The 22,413-nt window shown below is 42.2% G+C and overlaps 4 protein-coding genes across 6 annotated transcripts; 3 read left to right on the forward strand and 1 right to left on the reverse strand.

Moving 5' to 3' along the window:
* The first annotated feature begins 1,881 nt into the window (after nt 1–1,881).
* On the forward strand, nt 1,882–6,142 carry abracl (ABRA C-terminal like). 3 transcript variants are annotated; one of them, XM_062411418.1, is made up of 4 exons: nt 1,882–1,973; nt 2,962–3,027; nt 3,643–3,864; nt 4,774–6,142. In XM_062411418.1, exons 2-3 carry the CDS (start codon nt 2,967–2,969, stop codon nt 3,825–3,827), a joined length of 246 nt encoding a protein of 81 aa, XP_062267402.1. In that variant the 5' UTR covers nt 1,882–1,973; nt 2,962–2,966; the 3' UTR covers nt 3,828–3,864; nt 4,774–6,142. The 3 variants fall into 3 exon arrangements, with proteins under 3 accessions (XP_062267402.1, XP_062267399.1, XP_062267400.1); XM_062411415.1 differs by having other exon boundaries at nt 3,643–6,142; XM_062411416.1 differs by lacking the exon at nt 1,882–1,973 and adding an exon at nt 2,026–2,324 and having other exon boundaries at nt 3,643–6,142.
* A 1,050-nt stretch (nt 6,143–7,192) lies between these two features.
* Nucleotides 7,193–13,525, forward strand: heca (hdc homolog, cell cycle regulator). Its single transcript, XM_062411419.1, has 5 exons — nt 7,193–7,642; nt 9,889–10,918; nt 11,388–11,554; nt 12,706–12,860; nt 13,016–13,525. The coding sequence occupies exons 1-5, from the start codon at nt 7,429–7,431 to the stop codon at nt 13,178–13,180; spliced, it is 1,731 nt and encodes a 576-aa protein (XP_062267403.1). The 5' UTR covers nt 7,193–7,428; the 3' UTR covers nt 13,181–13,525.
* On the reverse strand, nt 13,458–16,731 carry mtif3 (mitochondrial translational initiation factor 3). Its single transcript, XM_062411420.1, has 4 exons — nt 16,638–16,731; nt 15,261–15,717; nt 14,604–14,755; nt 13,458–13,884 (listed from the first exon to the last, which is right to left on the reverse strand). Exons 2-4 carry the CDS (start codon nt 15,712–15,714, stop codon nt 13,627–13,629), a joined length of 864 nt encoding a protein of 287 aa, XP_062267404.1. The 5' UTR covers nt 15,715–15,717; nt 16,638–16,731; the 3' UTR covers nt 13,458–13,626.
* Nucleotides 16,732–20,930: 4,199 nt separating this feature from the next.
* LOC133973102 (uncharacterized) lies at nt 20,931–22,278 on the forward strand. Its single transcript, XM_062410752.1, has 5 exons — nt 20,931–21,068; nt 21,199–21,352; nt 21,747–21,881; nt 21,977–22,087; nt 22,171–22,278. The coding sequence occupies exons 2-5, from the start codon at nt 21,206–21,208 to the stop codon at nt 22,276–22,278; spliced, it is 501 nt and encodes a 166-aa protein (XP_062266736.1). The 5' UTR covers nt 20,931–21,068; nt 21,199–21,205.
* Nucleotides 22,279–22,413: the final 135 nt, after the last annotated feature.

The following is a 22,413-nucleotide window of genomic DNA, read 5'->3' on the forward strand; positions in this document are numbered from 1 at the left end:
ATTCAGCTGCAGCATGCAACTTTACCACTAGAGGTCACTAAACTCTACACACTGTACCTTTAAAAGACCCAATCAATGGGGGATGCTGTAGTTCCCATGGGGCCCCACGTGCACCATATATAATAATAACTGTATTTATATAACACCTGTCAAAAATAAAAACAAGATAACAAACATATGCAACCCAGCATAATTTAAAACATCTCTATGTCTATATATTGTGTAGTTTGTGAGAATTTGATTATTTGGACATGTGTATAATCACAGTAAAAACTGATTCAATGAGAACCTTCCAGTGGGTGGTACCTTTGATCTGTCAGAGAGGAGAAACAGTATGGAGCCCCCTTAGCTCGTAACACTTGTCTTATTAAAGTTTCTTCAAGCATTGACAGTCCCCCTGAAAAACAAAGGCTCGCTTTTAGTCTGAAGTGGAACTCTCTAAACATCCGGTATGGTCTTGTGTGACCTGTGGCTAACTTGACGTCAGCGCGAGTTTGCTCAGCCTGCAGGGACCCGGATTTTGAGTGATTTCAAAATAAAAGCTGCGCCGAGCCCCTGAATGTGAGTTCAGCAAGTTTCATGAGTTTTCAAGCACAGTTAGATCCTCAAGAATTCACTGATACATGGAAATGCACTATGGTACTAGACTTATTCAACAATAAAAAACAACCCTTGATTGCTGGTGGTATATAATACAAAACCATTGGAAACAACCCTGAAATTACTTTGTTATGCACCAAGATGTGTCTCATATAAATGAAAATTAATAAAAGGTTCCAACAAAGACAAATCCTACACTGTACCTGAAGAAGTTGGCACTCCGGTGTGAATGACACAATGAATGATGCTGTGACACAGGCCTGTTGCTGGTGTGAAGGAGGGTGATGGAGGGAAAGAGGAGCCGATGAGCTGCTGTGGCACGAGAACAGAAATGAACAGGATGTTGAGGAAATTATGAACAAACTGAAACAAATAGATGTTAAGAGTGGAAGGAAAGGGGATCGAAGTTTTTAGCACTCAAAAAAATTGGCTTGTATTTTTATTTTGCTTAGAATCTTACACAATTACAGACAGTTGGAAACTTGTTGTGAGTTTTCTGGGGCCAGATATCAGGAGCTTTTCTTTAATTTAGCATATTTGCTTATTGGACATGTGTGTAACCGGTTACATGCTTCATTCTGACTCGAGTTCAAAAGGGTAAAATTTATTTAAAAGCAGAAACAAGCCCAACGAGCTCCAATTCTTCTTCTTTGCCTTATATGGGGCAGCTCCCTGCGAGAATCACACATCTGCCACAATTGACGGTGCCTTCGCGTGTTATGGGAAATTTGGAAACACAGGAACTACAACACATTAACTTGCCTATAATCCAATTCAACAATGGGTCGTATAAAAGTTAAAGACCTAATCTGAACCAATGCCCTAATTTGAAATATTCTGTTTATATTAGATCACCTAGAAGGTAATAGAGACAGACAGACAGAGAGAGAAAGAGAGATTTTCTTTTTCAAACCCCATTTCTTTGTTTAAATAAATAAGTACATTGGTTAAAGGGTTTTAAAGAACCAGCTGCCCCTCAACAATAGAACCAAAAGCTCTGGTCAAACACGCCTGAGACAGAAATTTTAATTCTTAATTTTTCACCAGAGGGTAAATTCCAAAGTCCTCCGCTCTGACTCCAATCCCTCAAGCAGCTCCTGACCTAGGACATTTTGTATATGGTTTGTCCTGCTTTTATTTAAATAGACGGTTTGGTCTGTCCGACTACATTTCTCCACTTCCTTGCATTTTCAATTTGGGGGCTCTTGTCCCGAACCCCCCAGCCCCCACCCCGGGAAATCCGCCCCTGCTTAGAAGTCTTTAAAACCCCTCCGAGCCGACCCTGAACGCAGCAGCAGCCTCCAGCCGGTGGATGAGGAAGACTATTTAAAAAGTCCTGAGTTCACAACCCGAGGAACCATCAGAGGAACCAGGTAAACACGTTCATATCAAATTCCGTTCTAGTCCCCCCCGGGTGTTCGAGTTGGATTATTGTGTTTACCGACCTGACCGCGTATTTAATCCGGTTATCGGTGACTCCAGCCTCCCTGCAGCTCCTCTAGCTGGCGGCTAACCGGCGAGCTAGCGTCACCGGCTCCTGAGGAGAGAAACAACCGCTTCCTCCTCGGGAGAAACGTCCACAGACCCGCGGAGACGAACCCGAACACGTGGACAGATCTTCGGTCTTTGCACCGGCCGAGTCACGGGGAGCGTCCGGGTGGATGCTAGCCGCTGCTAGCCGGTGCTAACGCTCCACTTCCGCATTGACAGTCCGCCCTGTTCATGTTGGAGCGTGTTACCTTCTGGTGAACTGTGCACGGAATCGCATCCCCCTGTTTTCTAGTTGTTCTTTTCCATGTTGTGTTGAAGTGGATTGAAATTAGGATGTGTGTTGTTTCTCTCGTCCTAAATCTTTACTTTATTATCAGGAAGAAAACAAATCTCAGCCCCAGACTCCCTTGAGAAAATAGTCATAATTCACATTACCTTGCTTTTAATCCAATTTATCAATGGGGTAAATTAAAGTTATGACTTGGTTTGAACCACTTCCCCCCTCTGGAGCATTCGGCCTTCATTAGATCAACCAGCAGGGAATAATTAGATAAACCCCTCGCTTTGCCCAATGTGCACATAATAGGGAAGTTGATCATTTAATTGATACCAATTCTTCTTGTTGGGTCACGTTCCTGCCGATTTGAAGAATGGATGAGTTTCTGCTTGTATGAAGGAATTCTTTGAACAATAGAGCATCTCCATCTTGAGTAGAGTTTGTCTTGGTGGACTCTCCCTGCTCCTCAGTGGTATGATCCAGAGACAGTCATTCCCTGGTCATGAGTTGTATTAACCCGTTTAAAGCTAAATGTAATGAAAGTTCAAATGTGTTGTCTAATCTGCTGTATTTTGTTTCCCCCTTTTTTTTAGCAACAATGAATGTGGCTCATGAAATAGATTTGCTGGTGCAGGAGATTCAGCGGCTCGGCAGTAAAAGTGAGTCCGGTGTCAGAATCATGGTACATTCTGTAAATTATTTAATAATGTCGATGGGATGTAGTGTGACGCCTGTGTGTGAGATGTTTAGTTATATGCTATGTTTTAGTTCATGTAGTTGTGTTGGTGTTCTGCCTCAGTAATGCTGGATGTGTAAATATCAAGAACATGGGGATAACATGGAAATGAATGAATGAATCACTTCAAGCCTGCAGATGTCCATTTGCACACACATATAACTCTAATATATTATTAAAGATGGTCTCTTTATGTGCGTCTGAGTCTTTTCCTCTGCATCTGTCTTTGATGCTGTTCTCATGTCATGTCAGGAATGTCCACACATCTGTCACTCGCACTTAAAAGAATGCTAAGCATGCAAATCAGTGGCCAATGCTGCAAAGCCACTTGGCACCAAAAAACATTTAGTCGATTGAATGATTAGTTGATTGACAGCAGAATAATCAAAAAAAAATTATCTTGATTGTTTAATTTCTAATTGAAATGTGCACATATAAATGTTATCATGATCATTTTGCATATTTACATAAAGAATTTGTTACTTTAAACAGGAAATTAACTTTATTCACTAACATTGTTACTTCCTTTTCTTTTCAGATGATCTCGGTCAAACTACCGTGAAGTTCGGCGTGCTGTTCAGCGACGACCGCTGCGCTAACATCTTCGAGGCGTTGGTTGGCACCTTGAGAGCTGCCAAGAGGAAGAAGATCATCAGCTTCGAGGGCGAGCTGCTCCTGCAGGGCGTCCACGACCAGGTGGACGTCGTCCTGCTGCAGGAATGAGACGGAAAATCTGGACCGGCGCTTTTCTACAGCAACTGTGGGTCTCACTGAATCCTTCCAAATTCTGAGCTTCTTGTCCCTGAGCTTCTGTTTCCAGTCATCCTCCTCCATGTTCACGGCTCAATATTTGAACCCACAACCCACAGATTGCACCTCACAGTATGCCACGTTGAAAAGACCCAGCTGCCAGGTCGGCATATTTTAGAGTTTTCCTGGGCTGGCAAACAGCCACATTCAAAGTTTAAAATGACAAATATCCTTTCTATCAACCACGGGTCTGTGATGTCACAAACGCACAAATTGGGAGTGTTATAGTTTTTGTAACACATTAATTCAGGGTTTTCTGGTTCATGTTTGGGTAAATTACAGTATATGGTAATTATCACAACGAAATGCCTTTTTGATTTTACCAGTATCCTGGAAATGGCAAGATACTGGTTCCTTTTACCACTGATCTAGGAAAATCTCCTTTTCATCAGCCTCAAGTGGCAGTGGGAGTTTAACCAAGACCTAAATGATCAAAAATCATGTATTGTAATGATTGTTCTCACATATTAATCTAGTGCAGCTTTAATACAGCGCGAGTGTGAGTCCACCAACAGTGTCATCTAATGGCCGTTCCATTTATTGTTTACATGAGTCATTAATACTACCTCTTGTGGACTTTTTAAAAAAGACTTGAAAGGACCAGTGCTGTTGGAAATTCAACAATTCCTTCACGGATACAACAACGACAAGTGCATTTAAAGAATGTTGCACGTATTTGTATCAGCTTCAGCCTCCGAGAGTAGTTTTTAATTCCATCTTTTTTATATGTGGTCAACAATGAACTGTCTCTGCTTAAAAAAAACTCCTGAACTTGCCTTTCATAAGAAATAGTTGATTAACAAATGGAGAAACCTTTTCTTTTTGTGCCTTTTTTTTTTGTGTTGCTGTTTCATTACAGGGTGATTGGTGCCAAATGCAAAAGATGATTTGTAGTGATTCTCAGGACCAAATCAACATAACCAAAATATGTTAAGTAACACTTGCTTTGGCTTAAATTAGGTTCCATGCTTGTAACACATGTAGATTTATAGTTTTGTTCAGTACTGTAGGTCCGATGAAACTTGCAGATCAGACGTGACCAGTTTGCTCCGTTTCCCACCAGCTTAAATCACCATCAGTAAATATAATATCATTGCTTAGTATGGATGCCCAAAGTAGTCAAAATTTAATGATTGACGTTATAAAATAAGCACATTAATTAATACCGATTGATTATTTAATAAAATTGTCTTGAAATGATCAAATTTATTCTCAAAATAAAATGTCATTGCATTTTCATTTAATTCCAGCAGTTTTTTTTTTATTTCAAATGTAATTTATTTTCAAAGTGACCATTTAATTTTGTAATGCTACTTTTCATTTAGTGCATTATTTGCCTCATATCACTCTAGATAAATGGAAAAAAAAACCTGCTGAACTAAAATGGAAAAGATAATTTTTATGGTGCAACAGATTCCATATTCATTAGTTGAGTTAAATATTTTTTTTTATTATTTTACAGGTAAATTTGTATATTAACTGTATTAACTTTTACCTTATATCCAATTTTGACCACTTGGGCCTCCATATATTTGTTTATTATTTACATGCACATGAAAGACCAGCAATCGAACAGATTTTTGCTTGAATGTAACATCTACTTGGCAGCTGTTGTTCCAACATGGATAATATCAAACATTTTCCTTCATGTTTACACATCAGATACATATCTTCCTGTGATAATGGACGTGTGACTCGATCTACGCCTGGTCTGCAGGTTTCCTGAGGCGCGTTTCATGTTCACTGCTGTTGTGTTAGCCAAACTCGTTGTGTTTCAGGTGTTGGTTTGTTGATTGCATTTGACTTGATCTATTTGTCTGATCACAGTTCTCATAACTTTGTTTGTTGCATAGATGGACCAAAAAAAAAATCTGGTGAAATCAAGAGAAGGAGCTTGATTATATTCTGATTAGGAATGACAAGGAATATAGAAGAAAAGATCAGGCGTGTGTAATATAATCATGGGTTCAGTAGAAGTTGTGGGGACATTGGAGAAAAGCCAGAGAGAGGAAGAAACCTGCTGCTTGTATCACCGTCATTTTGGATTTTCAAGATCAGAAGAGTTATGACTCAAGCCATTTCTGTCCACTCATGGGTCGGGATGCTCACGCAACGTGTTCAAGTGCTTCATTACTGTTTTTTGTATCGGCAATAACATATTCCTGAAAGAACAGAGGTGTCTGCTAATGTGGAATACAGATCAAACGAATAAAATCTTTACACTTGAACCCTTCTGGTTGCCTTCTCTTTCTTTCTCATGTTCACTGATCTCAAAACGACATGGGAATCACATTCTTTACTCTCATGACTTCTTCTCATCTCCTGACTGTGCAGCTCCACTCTGCTGCTGCCTTCATGTTCTGTGGGAATATCTGAACATCCTGGAATCGTTGAAAACTCTCAAGATGCCACAGAGCAAAGTCATAAATTAACAAGAAAAGTATCCCCATATTAATTGAATGGATATTTTTTGTTTCTGTTCTGGAGATAAGCAGCTAAGAGAACCAAATGTGCCAATGGAGTATTTAGTTTTTTGTTAAACCTGCAGTAAAGTATGTCTTCACATGATGTGCCTCTTTTCTCATATGGAACTTAAAAGCATGACTCTTATAACATACAGACTTTATTCTCTTAAGGTACAACTTTGTTTCTCGTGATATTACGACTTCATGATTGTCAACCAATAACTTTATGCTCGTAATTTAACGTAGTTATCCTTGTGAAGCAACTCTTTTCCTCATAATAATATGACCCCTTATATTATTAATTGTAGAAACCTCAGAGAGACACGTGTGAGGGGTCCCTCTCCTAGGACGGATAGAAGAACCTGTGACAAAGTACATTAGCAAAATATCCGTATTCACAACATTGATTAGAAGAAAGATGTATTAAATATATACATCAGCCAACCCCCCCCCCCCCCCTGCACTTTATTTGGGAGTTTGAACTTATACACACAGTGTAATAAACTGTACATACACACATACATGTACATGCACTAACTATTCGAACGGACTACATACACATTTGAATGTATGTAGTCTTAGTTTTGTATTGTATTACACTTGACTCTTTATACTAAGCTCTTTCTATCTTGCTTTTATTTTATTGATATTGTAAACCTTGAAATTGGAAAATTTTAAATTTCTGCCTGTATTCGAAGTGTTAAAATCTGAGCCTCCTTCCGGTACGTGAACGCAGCGTGAATCTTTCGACAGCCAATGGCGGGGGGGCGTTGCCTCGTGACGTCAGGGGGTGGAAGAAAACAGCAGAGCAGGAATCAAAACAAGAGACGGACACGCCCTCGTCAAGACACAGACCCAGAGACAGGGAGACAGACACAGACAGGGACACTGACAGGGACGCGGACACCGTGTCTACAGCCGCTTAGAGCATATTGTTCTGCCGCCACAGCCGCACAGAGAGCCGCCGGAGCTTCCGCGCTAATGGAATCCACAGACGTGTCCCGCCGCGGCCGCTCGTAGAGGTCGAGAAGCGCCCGGAGTCCCGCACGATGCCGAACCAGAAGAGCAGCAAGGGGAAGCGGAGCCGCCGCACCAACAGCAGCGGGGACGAGCAGGAAAATGGAGCCTGTGCGGCGGCGGCAGGGGCAGGGGCTGCGGCGGCGGCGGGGGCCGTTGCGGCGGCGGGAGCAGGAGCGGCAGCCGGAGGAGCGGCGGCGGGTGCGGCGGCTGCTGCTGCTGCGCCCCGGAGCGAGCGCTCGAGCGGTAAGACGGGGAAGAGAGGCTCCGGGGATGCGGGGAGGTTCTGGGGGCCACGGTGCCCCCGGTGCTGGTCCGTTGTCGCAGTGCATGGACTCCACGGACCAGCACCAGACCTCTATGAGAAATGTCGCTGTTTATTAGCGCTGCCTCCATTATCCCCACCTGCAGGCTGCACGGCTCCATCACGACCGAAGGCCTTGCACGGGCTCGTGGGTATTCGTGCGTGTCGCGGGTGTTTCCGTGAACCAGCAAGTAGCCGGTTCCCACCTGCACCGGGGATTTCACCCGGTAATGCGATTGATTTGCGCTGATTTGGACGCGCAGCAGCGTGTTGCGTTGTGGCCCGAGGAGATCACGGCCGCAGCAGCAGGTGAAGAAGTGAAAGTGGCCCTGAAGCAGAGGGTGTTTCAAGGAAGCCGAGTTAAACAGCGACTTGTCGCCCTTCGGGTGAACACGTGAAATCAAGTCTGAATAGGATCCGATACTTCCCGAGGAGCAGGGAATCCTTAAATTGTGAAAACTGTAAATGGAGTCTGGTTCTTGAATCATAAGGATTATTCCAGTTTGTAAATGATAACCGTGGTTGTCGAACGTGCAGCATCAGTGTTTACATGCACGCTGATGCTCGATGGCTGGAACGTGCAGTGTGCAGGCCTCAGCTTTTACTGTTTCCTTATCCTCTCAGTTTATGGTTGTGGCCTTCCTCCTCCTCCTCCTCCTCCTCCGCCTCCTCGAGGGCAATACTGACTACTCACCGCTGGTCTGCGCACTCAAGTTCAACTTCATCCCAAACAGACTTGAAAAACAGAGAGAACGGCTCCCTGTCTGCCTCCTCACCCCCTGAATGTATTAAGCATATGGTTTTAAATAGACTTTTACTTTGAAAACCCATCTCTCTTCTGATATCATAGACTTCATACAAAACAGATAAAGACAGACAGTTAAGGATGTAATGTATGGATGTAGTGCAGTATTACAGGCCGTGTCTAGTTATTACATAGTAATATAATAAGCCTGCTACAACCAGGAGAAAGCAAAGTAAACACAAATCAGTGCACTCATAGAGATAATCATCATAATGCAGGTTGGCTAACTAGTATTTATAATAATTGTCCTAATAATTAGACGTCAATTCACTGGTACTCGATGAAGCGAAAACTTCTTGTCATTCATTTTCTATTAATTGCCTGGAATATTTGACAATGTCCTGCTTCTTTTAATGTCTCACAATATGCTCAAAAGAATGTTCTTCAAAATTTAATTTAACTATTTTATTATGACATCTCCGGCTCTGGGAAGTTGTGACGAGCATCTGATTTAAAGATAATCAATAAGCAGATGAGACGAGTAGTTGCAGCCTGCAGTGAAATGGAAATAAATCGACTTTTCAGGAGTGTAAATTATGTTTAAGTCATTTTTAAACCCTCAGAGAATTTCTGCAACTTTTCATTCATGCTGAAGTTTGAATCCAGTGCAGCACTTTCTCAAGTTCCCCCCGCCTCCATTGTATGAAAGCACCAAGAGTGCACAGGAAAAGGAAGAAGGAAACTACTCCCACAGTATTATGATCATCTGCTGCTTGTGTCTCTTGTGTGCCCACATTAGCTTGATTCACATCCAGACTCGGGAGCTGGCGAGGCTTGAATAGAGCCGCTCACAGGCTTCCATGGCCTAGTTGAATTTCATCAATCGATGGCGGCGAGGCAGACAAAGACGCCGGAGTCTAATAATCTCAATGACGTTGATGATGTAACTTCTGATGGAGACACATTTTTGGCTTTAAAGCTGCTCTACGACAATAATCCATTATTTGATTTGTCAGTTTATGGAAAATGTTGATTAGGGATTAGTCTGTGCGTTATATTTTCAAGGTCAACTGGTTCATTTTCTGGGTCAGGAAATGTCAATAATGTGCAAAAATTGGAAAAAGGGATCACACTCACACAACTCCCTTGAAGTCAAATATATACCTGTGTCTAAATTTCACCAAAAATTCGCTTTACAATCATGAAGGACAAAGAAAATCAGCAAATGGCATATTTGAATTAATTGCAATGACATGATTCATCACCAAAATTATAATTCTCCATAAACATTTGCTGGATTCACCTCAAAACTTAGCTTTTACACATTTACTGACGAACCGATTGCTCAGTAAAAGAATCATTATTTGCAGACCTCAGGCTCTTTTTAGAGAAACCTTCATGAGAATCACATTCAACCCCTCCTCCCTCCTCTTGTCCTCTCAGAGTGCCAGTGTGCCACGCCCCTCGGCTGCAGCCTCGGCCGCCCCATCGACCTGGAGAAGGACGACTACCAGCGAGTGCTCTGCAACAACGAGCTCTGCCCGTACGGCAACTGGATGCATCTGCAGTGCTTCTACGAGTGGGAGAGCTCCATCCTCGTCCAGTTCAACTGCATCGGCCGTGCGCGCTCCTGGAACGAGAAGCAGTGCCGGCAGAACATGTGGACCAAGAAGGGCTATGACCTGGCCTTCAGGTTCTGCTCCTGCCGCTGCGGCCAGGGTCACCTGAAGAAAGACACCGACTGGTACCAGGTGAAGCGCACGCAGGACGAGCGCAAGAAGAAGCCGTCTGAGAGGAGCACGGGCAGGACAGGGGCCAGTGGCGGGGGTCTGGGGTCCGGGGACGGGCCCTTTGAGGAGCCTAAGAAAAGTAAGACACCTGGAGCAGGAGCAGGAGGAGGTAAACTGTCCCACCGGGCCTCGAGTCAGGATTTACCTCGCAGACAATCAGTGGACCGACAGAACTCTTCGGAGAGAGGAGCAGCAGTGGGAGGACACTTTCCTCTGGGCCTCCCTCAGAAGTCTCCGTGTGACTCTCCGGGACAATCTCCTCCCACCGGCTTCTCCCTCTCCCCCACTGCTGCTCCCGGATCAGGGGGAGCAGGCCTGAGGGGTTCCCGTCAGCTGGGAGAGTTCCTCAAGTCAGCCGTGCACATGGACCCGCAGAGGAAACACCTCCTGGTCGGGGGGGCCCTCAGCAGGGCGGGCGGCTGCTCTGTGGGAGCCTCCGGAGGCGGGGGGCCTCACCTGGACCCCGGCTCTGTCCTCCCCCTGCCGCTCTCCTTCGCCCTGCCGCTCCACCACCGCCTCGCCTCGGGCAGTGGGGGGGACGGGACCCACTCTCACCCGGTTCAGTTCCTGAGGAGGCTGGACCTCTCGGAGCTCCTGACCCACGTCCCCCGACACAAGCTCAACACCTACCACGTCCGCATGGAGGACGACGCCCAGGCCGGACAGGGGGAGGAGCTGCGCAGGTAGAGCTCCAGGGACATTGGTTCTCTAATGACTGATTAACAAATTGAATCTATTATGAAGTTGATGTTACAGTTCTTTATTAGTTTAAATCTAGAAAGTTGTTCATGTGTGATCAGGGATTTGATATATTCACATTTCAGATCGTAGCACAAAGGCAAATGAAAGTTTTTATGAATGTCAGTCTTTCAGGTTTTATTAAGGTTCAGCATATTATTGAAGCTTTAAGCAAATAAAGCAAAATTCAACATTCATGTCTGAGGTGAGAGGTTTAATCTTTGACTAATATCGACATCTGATAATCGTCTGTGTCACAGGTGGAAGAAAAGTAAAGATTAGAAGGAACATTTTGTAACTGACTCCTCAGATTTAAAGATGAGCTTAAACCCGACCAGTATAATTCTAGTGTAGGAGACGTGATGAAGGTGTTTTTCACTCTTTCAAAGCTTGTCCCCGTCGTCTGTCCTGCAGGTTCATCCTGTCCGCCCTCAGCGCGAGCCAGAGGAACGTGGTGAACTGTGCGCTGTGCCACCGGGCGCTGCCTGTGTTCGAGCAGTTCCCCCTGGTGGACGGGACCCTGTTCCTCAGCCCCTCGCGCCACGACGAGATCGAGTACGACGTGCCCTGTCACCTCCAAGGTCAGAGCTGGGTCTCAAGATCAAAGCTTGAGACCAGAGATTAGGTTTCACAGTAGAGATAGAAGACAGTAGGAGAGTGTTCCACGAAGCTGTTTCAACCTCCTCTTGATTTTACTCGGGGTTAAACCCTGGTTCAGTGACTCAGTGTTAAACAGTTCTACAAAGCTGGTTAAGAAGTTGGTCCCTTAAGTCCTTTTTCCATAACAACCCAGCAAACAGCAGTGGTTCCCAGAGGAAGGCTGCACGTTGATTCTGAGCGGATTCGAGGAGATTAAACACAGTGAGATGTGAAACTGTTAGAGCGCACATACTGGCACATGTTGTCTCGACTTTATTTGTAACATGATTGACATGTAATGAATTTTAATTATGTGAAAACACTAAGGAGACTTGAGTTATGGTCTAACCCTGAAATTGACTCGTTCCTCACTGAACTTTGAGCTTCAACCACGATGGAAGATTCACCTGCAGAAAATCAGGACGAAATATAAAAACATTCTGTAAAGTCTGAAAAGTACGAAAACCCTATTAGTTTTTCTAAATCGTTAAATCACAATAATAAAACGGATCCACTTGATCTTCATCATCATCTTCATCACAGCAGAATCTTTCTCTCAACACTGCGTTCACACTTTTTTTAATGGGTTCACACAATTTTACATTCAAACAGTTTTCAGTAGAACAGGCCCCCAGCCGGAATTTAATGAGAACTTAACTAACATTTCCACTATTATTTTAATCATTTACATATTTTGCTTTGTTCCTATATTGTGACGATCATACAAAATAAGATGATGGATGGATTCACACTAAACTGAGTGGAGAGATGCAATATGGGTCACGGAGTGAATCCAGATCTGGAGACAGGTCCATGAATTATTCATCACTTTCTTGGTGTTGGGCGTTTTTCAACAGTTTCACAAATTTTCCAGGGAACAAATTATTTATCTTGATGAAAAGAAACTGATTATATGTGAGTGTGTGTAACTCGGTGCAGCCTGGTTTATTCCAGGCGACCACTGAGTGGCATCGCAGTTTAGGAAATGAAATCACATCAGTGGAGAACTGTGGCATCAAGCTAATCTAAAAGAAACACATCTCTGTCACTCACCGTTGCATTACTCGTTGCATTTTGCTTGTGTTCCTCACAGGCAGGTTAATGCACCTGTACGCCATCTGCGTGGACTGTCTAGAAGGCGTCCACAAGATCGTCTGCATCAAATGCAAGTCACGCTGGGACGGGAGCTGGCATCAACTGGGAACCATGTACACCTACGACATCCTGGCTGCTTCCCCGTGCTGCCAGGTAGGAACTCTCGTCTCTGCCTGCTGATGTATCGGCAGCAGTTCTGACACAAACGTGTATAGTATGAGATTTTTTCAGACCAAAATCTAGAACCCAAGGCCTGCTTCTTAAGTTTAACCAACCAGCGTCCCCCTCTCCTCCCTGTGCATCCTCAGGCTCGACTGAACTGCAAGCACTGCGGGAAGCCGGTGGTGGACGTTCGGGTCGGGATGCAGTATTTCTCCGAGTACAGTAACGTCCAGCAGTGCCCTCACTGCGGCAACCTGGACTATCACTTTGTTAAACCCTTCTCCTCCTACAAAGTTCTCGAGGCTTATTGACAAATGTTGTGTGTGCATGCTCGTGCGGCTGCTCCAGTTCTCGTTGGTTTTTTTCTAACACAATCTAGGAAAGATTTTATTTTTTTGGGCCTTATGGTGGTTTTATGTGTTTTATTTTGTATGTAAAAGGAAAGAGAATGATTCTAGTTTAAAATAAGAAATGAATAAATAAATCCCAGGACAGGATCTCTGCTGTTGGAGAAAGGTGTTGACAAAAGAAAATGTGGCTTTGACGCTTTTAAGTCAAGCAAACACATTTTACTGTGACAAGTGAATGTATCTGTGCGCCAAAATGTACTTTTATTTTTTAACAAAAAGAAAAATAAAGATGAATCTTGAACTGAAGCAGAGAAAGATGAACACGAGTGTTGGTTTGAAATGTTCCTCACATCGAGACACACGTTTTCCCTCCAATGAAACGGGACAAATGTTTGATTCCCGTCAGGTCACGGCTGTCTCGACCCATCAGTCGATACAGCCTCAGCCTCCTCGCTGCTAATGGACGGTGATTGGCTCGGGGCGACCTCGGACCCGGAGGCGTCCGACCGCGGCGCCGCAGATTTCTTTCCTTTCTGTGCGATCTCCTTCGCCGAGGCCGGCCGGAGGATGCACGTGGCTCCTCTGCCCTCACGTACGACCGTGGGCTTGGAGACAAATCCCACCATTACCTCCAGCTGTCCCACCATCTGCTCCAAAGTGGTGTCCTGTGGAAAGAAGATGCCGATACTTGAAAATAACAGAAAAGATCCTGCTGGAGATCCGTCTTTTCTCCAAAGCTTTTATTGATAAATCTGTCATTTTCAACCAAGATATGGAACCTCGACTGAAAGGGTTTGATTTGACGGATTAATAAACATGACAACAGTTCTAAATTACTTCGAACGTATCATAAAATCCACTTTCTACTTTACAGTGTCCAAAAAACATTTCTTTAGTTCGAGCTGTTTATTTTGAAGGGTTAGCTTTGACAGATGAGAAACTAATCTGCATGATCCTCAAACATATCTCCGGTTTGTCGCTTCTTTGGTAGACGAACACTAACATGACAATAAATCTGTGATAACCTGCTTCATCAAAAAGTCCTTATATGGTGAATTGAGTGTAATTGTATGATCTCTGTAGTTTGAGCTGTTTTTGCTTTAAGGTTCTTTAAAGAATATTTTCTGTTATCGTTGTTCATGAAGATCAGGAACTGATTTGTGACATATCTTTGTTTCCATACGAGTTCACAGCATTATTTTCTGTTTATGCTTCATAATTTGGAGTGAATGGAAACTGATGGCCGACCACAAACTATACACTATGTCAGTCTTCTCCTTTCACATCCTGTCGTCTCTTCCTGTCATAAAAAAAAAGGCCAAACTTTGCCCTAAAAAACTACTGAACTTTACAAAGGTTTGGAACAAAGTGTGTTGGTCCTCACCAGGTTGCCGGGGGGGGCTCCGCGTGCCGAGCGCAGAGTAATCCTAACGTGGTGCTTCTTCTCCAGCCAGCTGTCCACTTGCTTCAGCTTGGTGCTGAGGTCATGAGATGCGATGCCAGATGTAAAACTGAGCTCCTTCACCTGCACAGACGCTGTGGAGGAAATTTACAGTCAGTCTCCTTTACACCGTGTGTCACAGATTCACATGGCAAGGGACTGTCCAGTAAGTTATTGCTAAATTTTAAGTGAGCAAAGATGAAACAATGGAAAATTACATTATAAACATTTGAAGATGTCTACTTTGACTATTGAGAAAATGTTGCTGACATTTACAAAATAACTACGCAATTAATTTGAGAGAATGGAACAGATGAAATAAAAAGACATCCTGACTTTTAGACTTTGTCATAGTTGAAGCTCCAAAAACACTGAATCTGACATTTCCCATCATGCAACTCTTAGTTCATTTCAAAAGCACCAGTTCTACCTGCTGGTTTTTAAATGATATTGCTTCACTTCTGTTGTCTCTAATCTGACAGCAGATTATTATAAAGAGTTGTCAAAGCTGCTCCATAAGGACACAGGACACTGAACAACTGTGTGCACGGGCTGAGGAGGCATTAAGTTGTGAAACCTCTCTCTCGGGACACCACACACCTGGTTTCGCTTTTTGTTTCTCCCTCAGTTTCAGCTGCTCTTGGTGGATTTGTTTGCCGCTCATCAGCTGGTAGAGGGGAGGCTCTTTGTGTTCATTGAGCAGCACCAGTTTCAGACCCTGCTCGTCCATGACCCTGATCACATCTGCTCGGTGCATTCGGCCCATATCCTCGCCCGTCTCGCTGATCACCTGGATCTGCTTCTGAGGGATCTTACGGCCGATGCTGCTGATCGTGGCGTGGGATCTGGGATCCTGCTTTTTCTTCTTCGTCTGTGCAGGAGTCTTTTCTGCATCGTCTGCCGCTGTAGAGAACGGCGAGCATCTCCAGGAGACGATGTTTGATCTGTCACTGCAGTTGAGAAACCGCGATGCTGTGCTCCGGGAGCCAGGCGGGACGCCACACACCGCTCTGACGCCGTGGTTCAACACCCACCGTATACATCCTGCAGACATGTCCTGGATAGAAGGAGAGGGTGTCGGATGTTTAGCACGATAACACAAAGACTATTTAACGGATTACCACGAAACTTGGTGGAAGAATGCGGTCTGTAGAGAACCTGTTACATTTTGGTGCGGCTCCGGATCAGGGGGTGGTTTCAAGAATAGAATGGTTTTAATCCCAGAAAAAAGGTTTAGTTTAGACTGATTCTGTCAGTTTGCACACACCCACCACACCAGCCTCCATTCACAGAGTAGCCAATTAAAGGTAATTTAACTTATCTGTCAAAAGCCACACACAAACACGTTAAACACATTGTTCTTTCACGTGTTCTGGCTCAACTCTATCATTCGGTTCACACCAAACTCACTTAATTCGTTTTGTAGAGGTTGTATACACGTTTCTTATTCGGATTTTAACCACGTTGGTTCACACGTCTGTGGCCAAAACACCGTGTACGACAAACAGAAGATGCCTTGAAAAATGAGTCCAAACTCGTAGTAAGGTCGTTAAAGTTAAGGCCGAACTGATCACGAAGCCTCGATGATTTAGTAAATGTATTCCAGCACATGAATCATGCATCGGTTGTTGTGTAATAAATGTGTAAACACTTAGATGTGAGGTTTTGTAACGGAGTCTTGATTTGACAGATCAGTTTAAAAATATCTAGACCAACGCTACACGTTGTCCTACACGTACAGGTGTGTACAGACGTGTACAAGTGTATACAGGTGTGTACATGTGTATACAGGTGTGTACATGTGTTTACAGGTATGTATAGACGTGTGATTGTACTTTAACACATCCTCGGTTACGAATATTACTGCAAACGCCAAACGGCCGAAATAATATAATATAGTATAACGTAAATAAACGCCAATCACGTGGGTCATTAAACGCACGCTTGTTTTCAATAGTTGTGGTTTTTTTTACTCACTGTGCGTCAATGTCGTTCACTCATGGCTACTTCCGCTGTGTTCTTCTTCGCTGAAGCAGAACCAACACACATGCAAGAAGACCACAGGGTCGCCCCCTGTGGACAAAGCTGGACTCGCAGGCTCACCAGGTGTTTTCTGACGCTGCAGCTCACAGTTATTATTTATTTGTTTATTTATTTCTGAGAGGTGGAAAACAGAGACAGGTCACATGTGGACAACACAACATTTTGAACAAGGAAAACACAATATCCTCAGCCAAGAATCTCTTCAGGTTCTACTGGGATGTACACCTTTTATATTATATGGTTTTAATATGAATCCGTGCCATTGTCGTGCTGCTTACTACATTACATTATTAAATTACATTTAATTTAGCTGATTCTTTTACCCAAAACGACTCACAATAAGTGCATTCAACCCCGAAGGGTACAAACCCAGAACAACAAGAATCAAGAAAGTACATTTCTTCAAAAATAAGGCAAAACTACAAAGTGATATAAGTAAGTGACATTTAAGTGCTACTTAATTGTTAGTTTCAATATTTACTAACTTGCAGATCAAGGATTTGATCACTAAAGTCGGATTTCCACTCGGGAGGTCAGAGGAACTGAAAAAAAATGGCCCCTGTGTAAATCAACAGTAGTGGAAGCTGTGGATTTTACTGTTTATTATCACTTGTGTTGTTTTCGGGAGCTGTCACGTTGTCCATCTTTATATACAGTCTATGATACTTATACATACATCCATGAACATACACTAAACATGTATTCGTGACTGCATCCTGCACACACACACACACACACACACACACACACAAACAATTCCAGCTCCACTGCTGCTGCTGATAAAAATGTTAATTTCCTGTTTCTCTCTCACGCTCTGTGCTATAATTACTCCAGCAGCTCGATCTTATCAGTTGACATTTCCCTGCGTCAGTTGCAAAACCCTTGTAAAAACTCAGAGCTCTTGATCCTTTGCCATTGACTTTACACACAATAACTCACTGATGATGTTTCAGAATGAGAAATTTAATTCCCCATGTAGTTTTTGTGCGTTATTTAGTCAAATTACAACATTTTTATCACTTTGTACTTCACGTTTGTGCTATTTACCTATACAAGCATGTTCCTTGTGTACTGTCACACCTCCAGTGCATGTGAATCCAAGCGCTATGTTATTTCACAAATTTTGCATAGGACAGTGGCATCAGCATTAATCCTTCTCACGACTCATCCAGGAAAAAAGTTAATTTGCAAGACAAATGTTTTGCAGCGGGCGGCTGAAAGAAATCCGCTCGGCAACGCAAAGTCAGCAAACTGACGTGGTGCTGCTGCTCATGTTCAGAGGCTGGAGGTGACTTCAAGCTGAGAGGAGGTAAGAGCTGAAATACTGATGAGACCTGATAGAAAATACTAACTGAAGAAATATTGGTTATACATTTAGAGTAGCAGTGAATGGACCACACCTCTTAATGCCTTCAGAAGAACATGACGCCAAAGTCCTGGATAACGTGGGTTTTGCTCTCAGGCCTTCTGTGGAATTTAGTTGCTTGTAAGTAGAATCAATTTTCACTTTTGAGAATCTGAATTGAAAGTCTTCGGCACAACTATGTTCCTTATCGTTACTGTTCATTTTGTAGAATAAGTTATATGTACGATAAGATACTTACATGTCTGTATAAGGCTGTAATGGATAGATTATTATCATCCAGGCTCTAGTTAAATAAAGGTTGAGAAATGTTAATTTTTCTGTTTTGATTCTGTTGCTTTAGCCGGTGGACAAAAGAACGTTGATGATAAACTGAAAAACTGTTTGAAGGACCATGAGAAAATATTTTTTTTCAAAGACACCTTCAACCTTTTCATTACTGCAACAAACCCCATGAATAACAATAAAATAAATAGTCCGAATGGATATTACAAAAGTAAGTCAAAAATGCAACAGATATTTTCACTACAGTAATTGTTGATTCATGACAAACTATAATGTGCACATGGTTTGATGTATTTTAGACCCAACAGCGTCTGAACAAGTAAACAAGAATCAGTTGAAAGGTAAGGGTGAGAATTTTGAAAGATATTGTGACTCCTTAAGATATTATATTCTGCTTTGCTGTAACAGCTGTAAAGTATTGCGTAAAAGTATGTAAGAGATGTAAGATTGATTACATGGAGCAGTATATTACTCTTGTTTACTAATGATAATAATAAAAACTTTACTTTACTTATTCTACTTTACAGCTTGCATCGTATTTATAAAGGAAAAGGATACTGTGGAGAGTGAGTAAAGACTTTTCAATTCAATTTTTAATTGGTGGGAAGAGAGAGAGAGAGAGAGAAAGAGAGAGAGAGAGAGAGAGAGAGACCAGGAACAGTTGTGTGATCGCCATGTTGGATCCCGAAGCTCTAGAGTCAGAGAGAGAGAGAGAGAGAGAGAGAGAGAGAGAGAGAGAGAGAGAGAGAGAGAGAGAGAGAGAGAGAGAGAGAGAGACCCTTATCATACCTGATAGCTTCCTTCTCAGAGGGGATCTTCATTTATTCATTTATTGATTTTGTTTAGTGATTTATTTATTTATTTGTCATGTTGATGAGTATAATCATTTTATTTTGGTTTGTCTGGCCCGTGTGTTGCGGTCTTCAGGCCTTTATCGCGATGAGCTATTAATTCTTTAGAAGAGAGACAATATCATTTATGAATTATGTGTTAATCTGTGTGTTTATTACATATGTAAATGTTACCACCTATTGTTTGCCAGGTGTATTTCTTTATAATAGGGGTTAGGCCTGGTTAGAGACAGCCTGTGAATTTGAATATTAAAGCATCATTTTTCAGCCATATTAATCTGTATTTTTTTTTTAAACTACCAGAAATCTCGGAAACATTATACCCTCAAATGGCAAAACAAAATTCATCCCATCTGCTGCGTCTGTCGAACTGGTACACTAATAACATTGATACGGTGTATGTCGTGGGTGGGAGGAACTGCTGCTCAACACTTTGCAACTTCACAGGTGATGGAACAAAACTGCAGTTGACTTTTATTTTTCATGATTTACAAATGTGTGTGGGCTCGTGATGTGATGAGACGTAAAAGATGATGATATGTATATATTTTATTTTTTTCATAATCCAGCCTCCAACACCTTTGCAACAGGTAAGTTCACATATCACCAACGTTCCAGGCCCGGGATGGAAAAACTGTAACAACAATGAGATTGAATTAGAAATTTGGGGCTCAGCTCACCCTCCCAGTCCAAACATGAAAGAGAACCAGTGGCAGCCTCCTGTCGTCATAAAACCTCAAAAGGTGTTTAGTTTGTCCAGTCTGGGCTACTGTAAAAAAACATGGCGGCCCGCTCCTGATGTTAATATAAACTATTTAAATAAAAAGGGCTCATTCTGAGGTAAAGAAAACAACAATTGGTACAATTTGGGTGAAACCTCATTAGGACTATTGTAAATTCAATTCCCCCCCCCCCCATTCACTTCACTATCTACAGAGTCAGATCTTAGCTCGTGATGTGAACGAATATAAAAGCTGATGATATACATATAATCTCTTGTTTATTTTATAATCCAGGTTGTGAAAAGCGTTTACCCTATGACTTCAACCCCCTCACTGATGAAGGTAAGCTCATACGGCCTAAATATAAAGTATGTCTCTCAAGGCTCTACCAGTCAAGGCCGGGATGGAAAAACTGTAATGACAATATAGTGAATGTTCTTATTTGCAGTGGATTTAAAGTTTGGAATAAATCAATTGTCTTTTGATCATGTTATTAAATATCTGTTAAGAAACTCGAATGATTCATTTCAAAGACTAAATTAAATCCTCTCAGGTGTCTGTGAAGTGTCATGTCCCTACAGTGTAGCTTTATTAGTTTAGTTTTTTTTCTGTGTGTTGTATTTCTTCATGAATGTGCATAGATGTTATAATATGTTTCTATTAAAAGGTTCTTGCTGGATTAGACGTGTCTGCACCAAAAAGCTATGTGAAAACCCTGTTAAGGAGGGACCACAGTGCAATGACATCGGTGAGTTCCCTGAATATAAACAATAATAATATTAACAACAATGATAATAAGAATAAGTATAATTATTATTGTTCTTTATATCATTCTTATTCTTATTCTTATAGTGAGTGAGTGAGTAACGCCATTTTTTGTGTCACATACAAATTTACTTTGTTAGAGGACTAACTGTCTGCAGATGTGCACAGGGCTTATTAATCACATGCTCCATCAGAGTTGACACTTTGAATAACCAGATGTTCTTCTTCCAGGGATCAACATCAGGTACATCATCAACGTAACAGCAACTGACAACAACTGTTACGACTGTAAACCCTCCAAAGAAAATCCTAAACACGTAGAGAAAGTGGAAGAAAAACCTCTGGATCAAAACGGGAAAATTAACCCAGCAGCAGCTAGGTAACACATGGATTTATCAAATGCAGAGTTATTAAGGGAAATGTAATTTTTCACCACCCAGGAGCTGTACAGAATAAAGAGTTCAACGATGGCTGATATGAAACATGAATATTTGTTCTTCCGTCAACAGTGAAACCATGAAAGTTACGACCAACATAGCCTCCACCATGAACGAGTCTTCAGCAGTCTTGTCTGGAGGAGAAGGAGTCCAGGGCGTCATCAAGAAAATCACAGAGACTGAAGAAGTCTCCTTTGGTTATAATTCTCCAAATGACCACTTGAGTGTAAGTGCATTTCACCTTCATACACATGAACTGGACTGGATGCACAAGAGAAAAAGCCTGGACACGAAAACATATATATAACTTTCAACTCAAAATGTCTTATTCTATATTATGTTCTATATTTATATTTATTTATATTTTCTACGCTGTTTATTCTAGATAGATAGATGGATACTTTATTAATCCCGTGGGATATTCAGAATTCACTTTTTTTAGATGGATAGATATTCTGTCAATTTAAAGTTTTCATATCTGCAAACAAAAAAGATAGATATCGATATGACCTCAGACCAAAACCTGTCTATTGCCAGGGATGTTGCACGGAACAGAAAAACTGCTGCTTCAGAAGAAAGCTCTCAACTCCCCCTGAAATCTCCGCTGCTCTTTCCTGCAGATCATCAGTGACAGCTCTGTTCTGCAGAGCTTCACGAGATCGGTCTCGGTGTCAAAAGAAGCGATGGATAAAGCTCGCAGCTCGAACCTCAGTGACCCGTTCGTAGCGATTATCAGATTCACTAATATGGCTCAGGTAAGAACAAAATTAAAAAACAGTTTTCCCCCCTCGACGATGGACGCAGCATTTTTATACGAGTAAGAGTTTGTAATGATCCTGTTTTTCCTCAGGATGAGAAGAGCAGCACTGTTTTAGGTGATGAGGTTTTAGGCGTGGAAATGGGAACCGTGATCGAAAACCTCACAGACCCTATAGGCATCAATTTTCTCAACATGATCTACGTAAGTTATAAAAATAAAGTTAAATGTACGTCTTTACCATTCAAGAGCACATTTTCAGTGCAGCTCTGTTGATTTGTTTACAGGAAGGAACTCCATCTTGTCAATCATGGAACGGTGACGGTAAGATGCGCGTAGAAATGTGCAATGATGACATTTTGGATATGTCCACATCCCCGGTATTAAAAAATTGACTTTATAACTTTGCTCAGATAACTGCTATAGAAATAAAGTTTAATTATTTATCATGATTAATTCAGCTTTAAATGCAGCTGAAAACTGTGGTGGGCTACAAGTAAACTGGTTCACGAAGGCTTTTCATCTAATCC

The sequence above is a fragment of the Platichthys flesus genome, chromosome 18 (assembly GCF_949316205.1).
Source record: "Platichthys flesus chromosome 18, fPlaFle2.1, whole genome shotgun sequence".
NCBI classification, from domain to species: Eukaryota; Metazoa; Chordata; class Actinopteri; order Pleuronectiformes; family Pleuronectidae; genus Platichthys; species Platichthys flesus.